Below are 14612 nucleotides of genomic sequence, written 5' to 3'. Positions count from 1 at the left end.
AAGTTGAACTTCATCCAACGACGGGTAAGAAAGGGTAAACACCGGGTCCCTTCTCTAACCGAAAAGGCATGATACCTAAAAACCTGATAACCAAATAACCAATTAACTGGTATTCGTCAAAATTGACGGGGATTTGATTGAATGATTGGTCACAATTTATTCTGTATCATACCCTTCCCTTCCGCCATCATAGAAATTGCCTATTTAAGTAATTAATTAATTAAATAAAAAATGTAAAAAAGCCAATAAGAAAAAACGAACAACGAACCGCAAACCAAAAACGAAAACGAACGGAGCGAGAGCAGTTGGCGGGTAAATGGCGCCTCAACTCTCAACTCTCAACCCTCAACCCCCAAGGTGGAAACGGGGATCGAAAAAAATAAATAAATAAATGAAAATGAAAATGAAAAATGAAAGGCAAAGGAGAGGAACTGATGCTTTCGCGAAGAAAATTTTGGACTAATTGAATATACATAAAAGAGCGACGTTTCTCCATATTATCGTTTATATTAATTATTGTGTAGACTTATGCAACTTTTTCAGAGAAAATCATCATATTCATACTCATCTTATCAAGCCCTATACTCCCTTCTCTGTTTCACTGTTTGTGATTCCGAAGTTCTAGCCCTGGCTTGGGATCATTGGTAGAGCCTTCTCGCTCTTCATCACGTTTGCCTTCTCTTATACAAAAGCTTTAATTGTATGATCCCACCATCTGCTTACTTTTATATTGCATTTTTTTTTATTAGCAAGCTCCTGCAATTTTATGATATCCGATCATGGCAACATTTCTTTCTTCTTCGTTTTCTGATTTCTTTAGCAATTTCTGTGTATCTGATCAATGCAACACCTTTTTCTTCTTGGGTATCTGACTGATTATTAGAATTGGAGTCACTTTTATCTCATTGTGTTCTGTAAATATTGCTAGTTTTTGTTCCGTTATAAAAGCCTTTAATCAGTCAGAGTGAAATTGCATTCTGTAGTAAATCCAGAAGACCAATTCGTCGGTTACATATTGCTGAGGGTCATCGAGCCATGAATACTTTGCGTTGTTTTCCTTCTCAACCGTTTCTTTTTCTACCTCTTGTTCTTTGGTTTTATTTCCCCAGTGATGATGTTGTTGCTTATCTTTATAACTGATCAATAGTTTCTAAATTCACAAACATTTGCCCACTAAAATCAAGACAGGATACTTGTAAACAATGTTAACATGGGCAGTAGTTTTTGCAAGCCATTTTCATTTGTATGTGTTCACGATAAACATCTTATAAATATACTGCATCATCAGTCAACACCCTGTTAAATTTTCTCCTCCCCCCTCTTCCTTGTTCCCTCTAATCTGATTAAATTTTCTCTGATTAGGTTTGGCAAGGTATTGGTTGAAGCCCTTTCTCTTAAAGTGGATTAAAGGATACCTGTTCTCGAGTAGGATACATGGGAAAACATTTCCCACGCAAATCCTCTAGTGTGCGGCCGTCTCAGAACAATCATCCAGGATGCATGTCGGGCGTATTTGATATTCTCGATTTCCATCAGTGGCATAACGTCAGAAAGGTGATTCCAATCCCACACAGGAGGCATAGGGGTGGCAAGAATGCGGAAGGCAAGAATTTTTTTTTTTTTGCATCTTTCTCTTCCACTTATTTTCACGAGTGTTGCTACTTCTTCTGATAAAACAAGCCCTTGCCCCTTCTACCGTCTCCCACATATCCATTAGATCCAAAAGACTTTGGTGGGTACACGTATTGTGGAGGGTTTTGTAGAGTGTAGACTGTCACTTTAATGAGATTTCTGGGTGATTTTTGAAGTTCTTCAAGTGCATTTCTATTCTTAAGTCATCATCATACATATTCATTCATAGGTGCCTGTAGCAATTGGTTGCATATATGTCCAATAAAATGCAGTTTTCCTTAGAGAAGAACGATGGATCACTTTGATCTTCTTTCTTTTCCTTATTTGTTATCATCATTTTTTTTTCCTTTAAGCCTTACATTAGCAAATCATTTCCTAGAAACCATCAAACTTTGGTTAATGAATGCATTTCAACTCAGTAATCAGCATTTCATGTTAGGGTATGGTTTCTTGTATCTTTCCTTGGCAGTAAACATTAAACTATGAAGAGGAAGTTAAACATAACTGGAGTCTTGGTAGGTATGGGACATGGAGATATTTTGCCAAATTGTGCAGGGAAACTAAGGTTGTTCTTTGCAAAGTTAGGTTAGCATTTGTGCTGTACCTATCGTCAACCAACTCATCACTTGCAGAATGGTCTTAATGTTATCATACTGTTATTTGGTGATGACAGGTCCCATAGCCAAGTCTATGGCATCTGAATGCACATACCTTGACAACTTGGCAAGCTAGCTAGAATCTACAATGACCCCCACCCCACCCCATCTGTATTTATTTGCCTCAGCATGAATGGTTGTCCTGCTAACCTATGTTAGATATCAATTTGTCTTTTCAGTGGTTCTTTAGACATGCATAACTATTTTTCTTACTGGTTTGCTAGCAGAAGAATTTGCATGTGCTTTTGTTTCCAGTTCCTGTTGATATATTGATTCTTTTGCATGCCTATCTTCGTAACAACTAGACCCTTTGTACCTTGTTTTTGACATTTCTTACTACTATAATTTTTCATGTGTCTGGTAATTATTGTCAGTTCCTCTTTTCCTCTTTAGATCTAAAAAGTCCAAAAATGGATCTGGACACTGGTAATTCTGCTGAAACACCAGAAGTAACAGATGCTGAAGTCAGCAATTTCCGTGTAAGTGCTGTAAATTGATCTTTGTAAGCATTCACTGATGTTTGGTTAAAGCAAGCACTTAATACATCACATGTACAAGCTTCCTTTTCAGTAGCCAACCCCATATAGTTAGGACAAGGCTTAGATGATGATGATCATAAAGCTTCTTCTTCAGTTCTGACTTTTTCATGTATCACAAATTTGCCCTCTGTTGTTATCTTAATGGTGGATTCCACTTGCTACAATTAAGATGCATTTTCTTATGCAGTCAAAAGCTTAATATGACAAAATATTTAAATCAAAAATTTTCAGATGGAAGAGAAAATGACAGAAACTGGTCCAACTAACAAATCTGGTAATGCCTGCATCAAAGCATTACTTGCTGAAGAGATGTCCAAAGAAGAGGACCAAAAATACCAAATTTCAGGTTCCCCTGCACAATCAGAGTTGTTTCAGACAGAATCCATCCATCATTTTGAACCTCCAGTTGTCAAAGCGAGTGCAAATAGTGAAGGGCAAAGAACTGGTTTCTGCGTAGATAATACTGCCACGTCTGCTGCCAGCATGCAGTGCACTCCTGAGGAGTCGGATACCTGCCACAGACACTGCAAAGTATATAATCCTATGTTGGGACATAACCAACTTGATGAGCAGGGCATCCAGCTAGTAGAGAAGCGTGCTCTTCTTTGGGATAAGTTGATGAAAGGAAAAGAGGAGTTCTTAATGAAGAAGGTCAATGATATAAAGGACCTTGGTGATGGAGCTTCAACCCACCAAACAAAGAAATTTCTGGATGCTCTAGAGATATTTAATGTAAATAAGGATTTATTTTTTAAAATTCTACAGGACCCTGACTCTGCTCTGGCAAGTCAGTTTCGAGGTGTGCAAGCTTCTCGTGCAAAGACAGGATTAACCAAGTCAGGATCCTTCCCTTTGCCTGGTTCAGTTAGGAAAAATTTTATGCTACTCATGGACCAGAAGGAAATTGGGCCTTCTGCAAAACGAGAGAGCAAGTTGCATGCTGGGATACAGACGGCAAAGTTGAGCAAAGTTGATTCTTCATCTTCAGATGATAATGTAGGGAGCATTCTGAAGCCTGAGGACAGAACTCCTAAAATAACCGAAAATTGTACAGGTTTGGATTCTTCTCTCGGTTCACCTCATGAGTTGAAGAAGCGAGGGGAGAACCAAGTTGTTCTTAGTCGTTTCCAGAACATTAAGAAAAAGATAAAGCAAGCAATCAAAGAGAGCAAAAAAGAGCGTCTTCGGATTTCCATGGATGCAATCCTCCATAAAATCCCCTATGGTCGTAGGTCTTCCAAGAATGTGAGAGACCAGTGGAAAGAACTTGCAAAAGGAGGTAATAAAGTTAGTCCCAAGAATTATGAGAGCAATGGTCCCCTATCTTCTATCTGCAAGGGTAATCAGAACCGCATGAGAAGAACTGTTTCTCTTAATGAATCACTCAATAGATATTCTCAGTTGTTTGAGTCTAGCTATGGCAAAGAAGCTAAACAGCAATTCTGTGACAGGTTAAAATTGACGAATAATGGTAGTTGCTCCCCACGTAGACATGCCTCAAAAACCTTTGGAAGGATTCTTTCAATGCCCAATATTGAGTATTTATTTTCTCTTCAAAATGATATATCTTGTGACATTCCTTGCTTAGGAATGGAAACCAGGAATCATGCAGATGAAAGTGCAAATATTGACAGTTCTATTTCTGATGAACAAAAGCTACTTGGTCTTCCTACAATTACAGAGGATACCAGAGACTCAGAAGTTCTTGTAAAAAGTGAAAGCCAAGAAAACTTGGTACAGGAAAGTGAAAGTATTTCAGTACACAAAGATCAGGTAGGATTGGTGTTCTATAGAAATGATGATGGGAACACTGAAGATATTAGAACAAGCGATAATATGGATGATATAGGAGATAGCACTTCTATTTCACTCAATAAGCAACAAGTTGGGCCTAAGCTAGCACAACCAAGTCAAGTCTCTGCTCTAGACTCCTGTTTTCAAGAGGATGTAGCTAGTCCTGTAAAATTCATCAAAGAAGGTAACCCTCCCATGGAAATTAATTTTCCTTACTTAAATGCCAATAAATGGACTCCACTTCTTCTAGAAATAAGATGTGTAACATGGACTACCACACCAATCAGAAATAAATGTGTCAGTTTCTGGTACATCTAATAATAGTATAGATAGTTGATGTGTTTACTTCTGATAGAGTGTTCCAGGGTGTGTTACACATCTTGTTTCTAGCAGATCCGGACACCAATAAATCACACATCTCTTGCATCTAGATATCTCTGCCTGCTACTAATAAAAAATATGTCTACTTGATGGTTTTATATCATTACGCTATCACAGGTGGTGCATATCATAAAAAGTGTCCTAAATCTATTTAATTCCGAATATTTCTGGATCAGTGGTTAATCCTTAATATTGCATTTATCCCTTTATTACTTAAAAAAAAAAAAAAAAACTCCATAGTTTTCTGTATACTTTTACCATTTAATTCCCCTAATTGATGTTTTAACATTATTATTTACAAATGAAGAGAAGCTTATTTGATGTCTTTGGAAATGTGTGAAAATTGATGTCTGGACTTTAACATTTAAACTGCTTTAGTACGAGGTCCTGGCATAAAAAGTACTTTCCAAGACCTGTAGTTCTGGGTCTCAAAAAATGATTACAGTTTGCAGTAATTATGAACAGAATGCAACTTTTCTGAAGCCTTGAACAGCAAGCAACTTAATGGATTCACTAAAATTATATAGAAATATATCTTGAGCTTCAAACTTTACACTATTCTTATGAACACCTGATTTTCCTCATCAGTGTTTTACTGGGGGATTTTTAGGCGGAAAAAATTGCCAATTTGGTTACTTTCAGAGTATTTTGTCCTTTTTGGGCTGTTGATTTAGCAAATCCTTCTTTTTGTTTGTTATGAAAGGGGCGAATTCCCCATGAAAAAAAAAAAAAAAAACTTTTGTTGGTAATGATAATAGTATGCACACACAAGTGTTCCTGTGGCTTAAGCAAACTATATTTAGGCCATTAATTGAGACTTTGAGAGGTATCCTCTTAGCAAAATGATTTATGCCCCAACCACCACCCCACTTTTTTTATATAAATCAGTTTCTATGTTCACTTATCTACCATCAAAGTTGTTGGGAGTGACACTTCTAGTGGAATTTCCCTGCAGATTCTGAGTTCAGATCCATGTGCACCTATTTTGACAATATGGACTCTTCAGTTAATCTGCAAAACCACTCTGCAGTGGATTCTTCCTCTGACAATGTCAATACAGTGGATCTTGCAAATGCACAAGTGAAGAACGAGTACTATAATGGTAAACATGTAGATGTCAATGTTGATAGAAAGGATGAATCCGAGTTCAATTATGTTAGAGATGTGCTCAAGCTGTCAGGGTTCAGCGGTAACGAGTACCTTGGAACATGGTACTCCCCAGATCAACCTGTAGATCCCTCATTGTTTGAGGAAATCGAGATCTGCTCACCCAGAAACTACTCTAGACATGGGGCGCTTGGAAGTTGTGATTACCAGCTTCTGTTTGATCTAATTAATGAGGTCTTACTAGAGATCTATGGGTTATCATTAGCATACTGGCCCCACCCCTTGTCCTCCAATTCCCTCATCCGGCCAATGCCTGTGGGACACCATGTTCTTGAAGAGGTCTGGTCGAGTGTTAGCTGGTACCTGAAATTGCAGCCGGAACTAGACCCTTCTCTGGATTACATTGTGAGTCGAGATCTTGCAAAAAGTGATGGTTGGATGAACCTTCAATTTGATATTGAGTGTGTGGGGCTGGAGCTGGAGGAATGGATACTGGATGATCTCTTAGATGAAGTCTTAGATGAAGTTACCTACTCGTGACTCGTGGTTCTAGGAGCCTGATCAGGCTCTCCGAAGCTCTCTCTTACCGTTTTCTATAGCTAGTAGCGGAGTTTTTTTTTTTTTTTTTTTTTCCTTCTGATTGGTCGTATGTAATTAGGGAAATATTATTCATGTAGCTGAAACATTGTCTAGCAATAGGGAGAAATGGAAAAGAAGATTATGATTCCTTACCAAAATTATATACATTGTACAGTTTAGCAATGTAAAAAAGATCATGTAATTCTTTCTTGTAAATTTATTGGGAATACAAGGATTTGTGTCATTTTAATCATCAGTGGTGTATACTAGTATTTAGTAACATAGTAATGTTTTGCTTTGACTTGTCCATTGTATTAAGAAAGACTAAAAGAGTGATAAATGAAGCAATGAAAAGATCAACACTTACTACCCTTTGTACAACCATTTTACCCAGGCAATCCAGCAAACATCCCGGTGATCTTGGGATTCACCATTTGATGAGTCCCAGTCTAGGAGAGCGGAGAACCCTACTTTGAAGTTTGAACAAATAAGCAGCATTAAATAGCAGCAAAACCATAACCTATCGCATTTAGATGGGATGGATTGTCAGGACTCAGGAGAGGCTCTATCAAATATTCAAATGATCTGGTCATTTGCCTTCTAATGTTAACTTCACTCGTTTTTCTTTTTCATTAGGCAACGGTTTTTTTTTTCGGTAAAGTGAACAAGTAACCACTAAAAAACATCAAGGATAAATGATGATCCCCGCGATACACGGGCTATACTGATTTAACGACGAAGGGGGATAAGTAGATGGCACAAAGGGGGTGTTCTTTTTTTGGATTTTGAGAGTGGAGAAAGTTGGTCAATGGGATTTTGGTTCTCATTGACCAAAAATCTCATGTTCTTTTTTCAGATCGATGTGGGGACCCGAGAAAGTTTATTTTACTGGGTTTCACTTATGTGGGTAAATGATACTCATCTCCTAAGTGAATAAATAACTTTCCCACCTAGGGAGAAAGTTGCCAATACTTGAACGGGACAAAAATGCCATTTTTAATAATGGATTTTTATGGTTAAAATGGTCATTGCTTTATTTACATGAGAAATAAAAGAACATGGGTAAATGCACTTACCCAGATAAGTGTTTCCAATAAGAACTTACCACCGGTAAGTAACTTACCGAAAAGCGAACAGGGCCAAAAGAGTTTAACAGTCTTGCTTTCCTAGCCATTACATGTGCCTGAACAACGTAGCTTATTACTAACTTTAATATTGACAAACAAGGACAAAAAATAACTGATGTGGTTAAGAAGAAGTTGTTGTCTCCACCTGATGCTTCTTGTAGTTCCTTAAATTTAGATAGAACTTTCTTGGCATCTGAGAATAGGATAGCGCTAGAGATGTTGATAGAAATTAGTCTTCTTAGAGGACCTTTGACGATTGCCCATACTTCAGCTTCTGCTGGGGAACTCGCCATACAAGGTTGTCCTTCGGCAATGAACGTTTGAGAAGAGTAAGAAACTACAGTTAAACTAGTTGAAGTTTTGTATGCATCTATTTCCCAAGAGCCATCAACAAAAGACTAAAAGAGCATGAGTGAGATGAAATATGGAACCAATGGTGGATCATCTATGAGGATTAGCTACAATAGTGATGAAGGAAGATTTGGCCCGACCTCATGATCATGCAACACGTGGCAAAGGCAATAGCTCGGCACAACAGCACGCCTAAGGCGCGAGCACTAAAGGAAGGAACCAGCGGTCCGAACTCCCTACCAGCAGCCCGAACTCACTACTGGGAACTCGAACTCTCCCTTGGGCCCCAAGTCAAACCCGAACTGGCCTGCCCTATGGCAGTTCGAAACACACCTCACCGAACTAGCCTGCCTTATAGCAGTTCGGGACACCTCACCAAACTGGCCTGCTTTATGGCAGTTCGGAACACAACTCTCCGAACTAACCTGCCTTATAGAAATTCAGGACACCTCACCGAACTAGCCCGCCTTAGGACAATTCGGGACACCTCACCGAACTGGCCTACCTTATGGCAGTTCGGAACACACCTCGCCGAACTAGCCTGCCTTATAGTAGTTCGGGACACCTCACCGAACTGGCCTGCCTAAGAACAATTCGGGACACCTCACCGAACTGGCCTGCCTTATAGCAGTTCGGGGCACACCTCACCGAACTGGCCTACCTTATAGCAGTTCGGGACTCACCTCACCGAACTGGCCTGCACTATGGCAATACAGGACATACCTCCGAACTCAAGACTTCACCTCGCTCACCACTCCAGCACTTCGCCTCTAGGACGCCAAACTGAACAAACCGTACCATGCCTGACACAAAGGAAGTTCGTAACCAGGGGCGGCGCACCTGACTGACTTGGGATCTGACGCTTGATGGCTGCACTTCAAACGGCCACCTGCCACCGCCACCTGACACCACCATCTCCAGTTATTGAGACAGCTCCGACAAAGAGTAGTGGTGGTTCTGTCCCAGCAGAAAGGATGACACCCGAACTGGCAGAAACAAAGATAATCATACCCGACCTGACAGAGACCTCGGAGTGAGTGCGCAAAGTGGTTATAAAAGGCCCCCTACCCCCAACAACAAGGTATGTGAACTTTGCTCCATCTAGTCTTTACTTTGCCTTTGAGAGAATACTAACTTGAGCTTCAGAGTTATCTCACCGGGTTCCCCCCGAAGTTCCCTCATCTTCTCCATTTCAAGCTCCTCATTGCTCCAGTCAGAGGCAAAATCGTTGACAGGTAAGACCGGCCGGATTGCGCTCCATCAAGTAATTGTAAAGACTAAAGAGGGTAGTAGGCAAAGGAGAGTTATTGTCTGCCTGAACACAAAAGATTCGTCGGATCTGGCTTTTTCCTTTTTGAACAGAACTGCATTCCTTTCATCCCATAAACTTCTCAGTGGCGAGGATTCTTGCCATGATAGGTTTTCTCAGATCTTTGCTGATATCATTGTATGAGTTCCACATGTCAAGAAAGTCTGGGTTATGCAAACTCAAGAAGGAATCTGGATTGAATCCCATTTGGGCCTGGAGCCAAACAGCTCTAGAAAAGCTACATTCGAAGAAGCGGTTTCCTTAGATTCCTCTTGATCATGGCAGAAGGTGCAAGTTGTTTCTTTAGCTCTTCTTAACCCCCAACAAGTTATTTTAGTTCTTATGGCATTAAGAAATAACTTCTAAGCATGTAACTGGCATCTGAAAGGAGCCTGAGAAGACCAAAGCCACAACCATTTAACCCTGGAGGTAGAAGTCTCACCTTGCTTGGACTTACAAAATTGTCTATATGCAGATCAAACAGTGAAAGATCCATCCTTCGTACCTTTCCACATTAAGACATCAACTACAGATTAAGGGGAATGGTGCAGACAGCATTCACGCTCTTATCAAATAAATTTTTGAGAAGAGGTCGATTCCACTTTGTTTTCACATAAACAAAGAGGAAAAAATAAAAAAAAAGAGCTACAAGGATTTAGCATGGTTCGGTTAAAGCCAATATAACAATACCTACACCATAGTGGTAATCTCAAAAACTCAGAGAATTACCAAGTGCAAGGATTCACTACATGAAAAAGATACAAGCTGATGAGGGCAGATTTGGCCCTCCAGTGAAATTGTGACATGTGGCACCTCGTGACAACTAGGAAAACACCCAGCCAATAAACTTACAAAGTTGGTGACCCACCCGGGCACCAATCTGGCTGGCCTGGCGTGACCTGCGCGCGGCCTGCGCGAACTACGCGCGGCACGCGCGACCTGCGCAAACTACGCGCGGCACGCGCGACCTGCGCAAGCTGCGTGCGGCGTGCGGCCTGCGCGACCTGGCCGAGCTGGACCAGCCTAGCGCATGATCCGGCCAAGCCGCCCATAAGGCGCCCACCGACAAACCTGGCCTAGACACTGACCCGCCGACTGACATAGGCGCCAGCTTGACGACCTGGTCTAGACACTGACCCGTCGACTGACACAGGCGCCGACCTGACGACCTGGCCTAGACACTGACCCACCGGCTGACGCAGGCGCCCCCTGACAACCCGGCCCAGGCGCCGACCTGGCCGCCTGACACAAGTGCCAGCCTAACTACCTCGAGGAGTTCACCACCGTACCCCGGTTCTGATAGGATGCGACGAGTCTTACCGTTTGGAGGCTTTTCACCCACATAACCCGCGAGGACTCCGGTATATAAAGACCTCACCCCCCAAAAGGGAGGGGGATGAAAAAAGGGAAGTAACCCCTGTTCTCTAACTCTCTCATATTATCTTTAAAGCTCTCTAGAATAAGAGTGCTAACTTAAGCGTCGGAGAGCCCCCACCGGGAAAATACCCCCGGGACCTCTGATTCAGTTCTCGCAGGTCCTTCAGCTCCCACCGCCTACAAAGAGGAGGAAAAGATGGAGTTCTCGGAGGTCCCTCAGCTCCCACCACCTACAAAGATGAGGAAAAGATGGAGTTCTCGCAGGTCTCTCAGCTCCCGCCACCTACAAAGAGGAGGAAAAGAAGAAGTTCTCGTAGGTCCCTCAGCTCCCGCAGCCTACAAAGGAAAGAAGACCACCTCAGCTTCAGCATTCTCTAAGTCACCGGCCGCCAAGTAGGCAGTTCGCCACCAGGCAGTTCGCCACCGAGTAGCTCGCCATTGGGCAGTTCGCCACCAGGCAGTTCACCACCAGGTAGTTTGCCACCGGGCAGCTCGCCACCGGGCAGTTCGCCACCAGGCAGTTCACCACCAGGCAGTTCGCCACCAAGCAGTTCACCACCAGGCAGTTTGCCACCAGGCAGTTCACCACCAGGCAGTTCGCCACCAGGTAGTTCGCCACCAAGCAGTTCGCCACCAGGCAGCTCACCACCAGGGAGCTCGCCACCAGGCAGTTTGCCACCAAGCAGTTTGCCACCAGACAGATCGCCACTAGGCAGTTCGCCACCAGGCAGTTCACCCCCAAGCAGTTCTCCACCGAGCAGTTCGCCAGTAGGCAATTCACCACCAAGTAGCTCATCACTAAGGCATGCCACCACCGAATCAAATAACGAGGTACTTAGCCAAAAAATTTTACATCACAAAACATTGGTACGTAGCTGAAAACGGTTACATCACAAGCCAAGTATGAAAGAAATTACAGCAAATACGTTACAAGTAAAATGGGAAATTAATAATGTAAATTACTGATTGTATGGTCAGTTTCTAATTTTGTTTGGTGTTCTTATTGTCAATACTCCCCCTGAAGTTAGGAGCAAAGATGTCTATGGATCCCAACTTAAACATCTGTTTGGATTGATCCCTTGATGTAGCTTTGGTAAAAATGTCTTGGCTTGAAAATTTTCTTACAGTCGACTTAATGTTTGGTTCATTCATGAAACACCAGATTTGCTGCAATGTAATTCATTGCTTGATTGTCACAAAATAGTTTCATTGGTGTTTTAGGATTAAACCCAAGTCTTAAAGGAAGTAACGGAGCAAAATTAACACACAGGTGGCAGATGTCATAGGCTCATAGCTCTATACTTAGCTTCAGCTCTTGACTTGCAAACACACTTTGTTTTTTGCTCTTCCAAGTAACTAGATTCTCACAAAAAAAAAAAAGTACAATCCACAATGGTTGACTTCCTATCCATTGAATTACATGCCCAATATGCATCAATGTAACCACCAATCTCAGCATGGTCATTCTTCTTCATCTAAATTCCTCTTCTTGTAGATGATTTGAGATATCACAATATGCGTTAAACAATTTCCATGTGCCCAACCTTAGGAGAGCATAATTTGACTCACATAACTAACAACAAAGGTTATATCCGATCTTGTGATGGTAAATTAGTCGACCCGCAAGTAGGGGTGAGCAAACGGTTTATTTGGATAAAAACTGAACCGAAATAACCAAAACCTAAATTTCAGTTCGGTTTTTGGTTATTTTGGTTAAAACCGAATTTCAACATTATATATTTTAATATATATTGTAGTGTATATTTTAACATATAATATATATTATATAATAAAAATATTAATTATACAATGTATATAATAAATTATATATTTTAATACATAATATAATATATTTTATACATATTATATATGTATTATATGCTAATATATATAGTATAAAGAATAAAGTTCGGCTAATCCAGTTTTTTTCGGTTAACCAAATATTTAAAACTGAAAACCGAAACCGAAATTTTACAAAACCAAAAAAATTGTAACCAAAATTTTCAGTTTGGTTTTTCGGTTTTAACCGAATACTGCTCACCCTTACCCGCAAGTCTATGAAATCTGCCAATATCTTCCAAAGGTTCATCATTTACATTGAATTTGTTACTATAATCCATATGAGATCCAAAATTCATTGAAGTATAGCTAAGTTTTACATATTAGGCTCTTGGTGACTATTTGAGGCCACTTTGTTCAATTTACTAGCAAGGCCCTTCTTGAGATTCAAGATGATGACCTAAAGGAAGGTCCATATAAACTTATTCTTCAAGATCCCCTTGTTGAAAGGTGTTCTTCACGTCAATTTAAAATAAGAACTAATCATAGTTAACAACAACGGGCATAAAACCCCTAACAATGTTCATATTAACAATTGAAGAAAAGGTTTCTTTGTAACCAATAACATAGGTTTGAATAAAACCCTTGGCAACCTACTTTTCTTCATGCCTTTCAATTAGGGGTGTCAATGAACCGGTTTTGGATTGGATTCAAACTGATCAAAACTTTATCAAATCAGATTTGGACGGCCTGTTATAATTATTGGATTGGGCCAGTCCAAAATAAATTGGTCCATATTCTTATCGGTTTGAATCAGACCTAAACCAAATTCCCAATAATTTGATTATGAATCCAAACCCTTATCTAATTTGAAACTGATCAAAACCGAAGCCGGCATAAAAACACTTTTATGAAAGCACTTTTACAAAAGTACTTTATAAAGTAATTTTATGAAAAGTAATTTTATGAAAGCAATTTTATAAAATGACTACAAAAACACTTTTATAAAAGTACTTTTACACAAAAGCACTTTTTATAAAAGTAATTTTATGAAAGTAAAGTACTTTTACATAAGTATTTTTATGAAAGCACATTTACAAAAGTACTTTTATGTGAAAGCACTTTTATAAAAGTATTGTTATGCGAAAACACTTTTATAAAAGTACTTTTACAAAAGCATTTTAATAAAAACACATTTACGAAAGTACTTTTACGAAAATACTTTTATGAAAGGACTTTTACAAAAGTACTTTTATTCATTCACTTTGGATTGGATTGGATCCAATCCGGTCCATTTGCATTTTATCAAATTACTTTTTTTATCAAAAGTATTTTTATTGAAGTACTTTTTTTTAATATATTTTCCGGGATTTCTCATGTTATTTTGTGTTTGGTTCAATTCGAATTGCATTGAACCCAATCTGGTCCATTTGCATTTTATTTAGACTGGATTTGGTCCAATCCATTTATAAATGGACCAATATTATATTGGACTGGATTGGACCAAATCCAATCCAAGTGAAAGCCCTACTTTCAGTGGATCCATCATTATTATACTTAATCTTGTACATCCATTTGCAAATAACACGTGGCTTTCCTTTAGGCAATTTCACAATATCCCAAGTATGTTTTTTTTTTCAAGGGCCTCAAGTTCATCGTGCATGGATTTCCTCCGAATTGACATATTTTGGCATCACAAAATCTCGATGGCTTTGTTAATTTTAATAAGAAAAGCATCACGAGCAAATGATATATTATCATAACAAACATACTCTTGGATGGGAAAAGATGTCGTGTGATGGGTATAGAAATCCTTGAGCCTATAAGGAGGATGAGTAACATGGGTTAACCTTCGTGAAGGAGCCTCAAAAAGGTTCATTTGTATGGACAATTCTTTCTTCCACCAATTCCTCTAATGCCTATCTCAGAGTCACCATTAACAATTGGCGATTAATCAAATAGCATAGCCATTTTTATCATC

The 14612-nt window shown here is 39.9% G+C and overlaps 1 protein-coding gene across 4 annotated transcripts; it reads left to right on the top strand.

The window, feature by feature from the left end:
* The first annotated feature begins 317 nt into the window (after positions 1-317).
* Positions 318-6941, top strand: DAU1 (TRM32-like protein (DUF3741)). 4 transcript variants are annotated; one of them, XM_088967954.1, is made up of 5 exons: positions 318-644; positions 1363-1603; positions 2682-2767; positions 3059-4805; positions 5958-6941. In XM_088967954.1, the coding sequence occupies exons 2-5, from the start codon at positions 1435-1437 to the stop codon at positions 6647-6649; spliced, it is 2694 nt and encodes an 897-aa protein (XP_088824080.1). In that variant the 5' UTR covers positions 318-644; positions 1363-1434; the 3' UTR covers positions 6650-6941. The 4 variants fall into 4 exon arrangements, with proteins under 4 accessions (XP_088824080.1, XP_088824079.1, XP_088824081.1 ...); XM_088967953.1 differs by having other exon boundaries at positions 386-700; XM_088967955.1 differs by having other exon boundaries at positions 413-700; positions 1363-1554.
* The last annotated feature ends 7671 nt before the right edge of the window (positions 6942-14612 follow it).

The sequence above is a fragment of the Nelumbo lutea genome, chromosome 2, assembly GCF_056320005.1.
Source record: "Nelumbo lutea isolate HS-2025 chromosome 2, American lotus-T2T, whole genome shotgun sequence".
In the NCBI taxonomy this organism is placed as follows: Eukaryota; Viridiplantae; Streptophyta; class Magnoliopsida; order Proteales; family Nelumbonaceae; genus Nelumbo; species Nelumbo lutea.
Note: the sequence above shows the minus strand (reverse complement) of the source record. Positions and strands in the feature narration are given on the sequence as shown.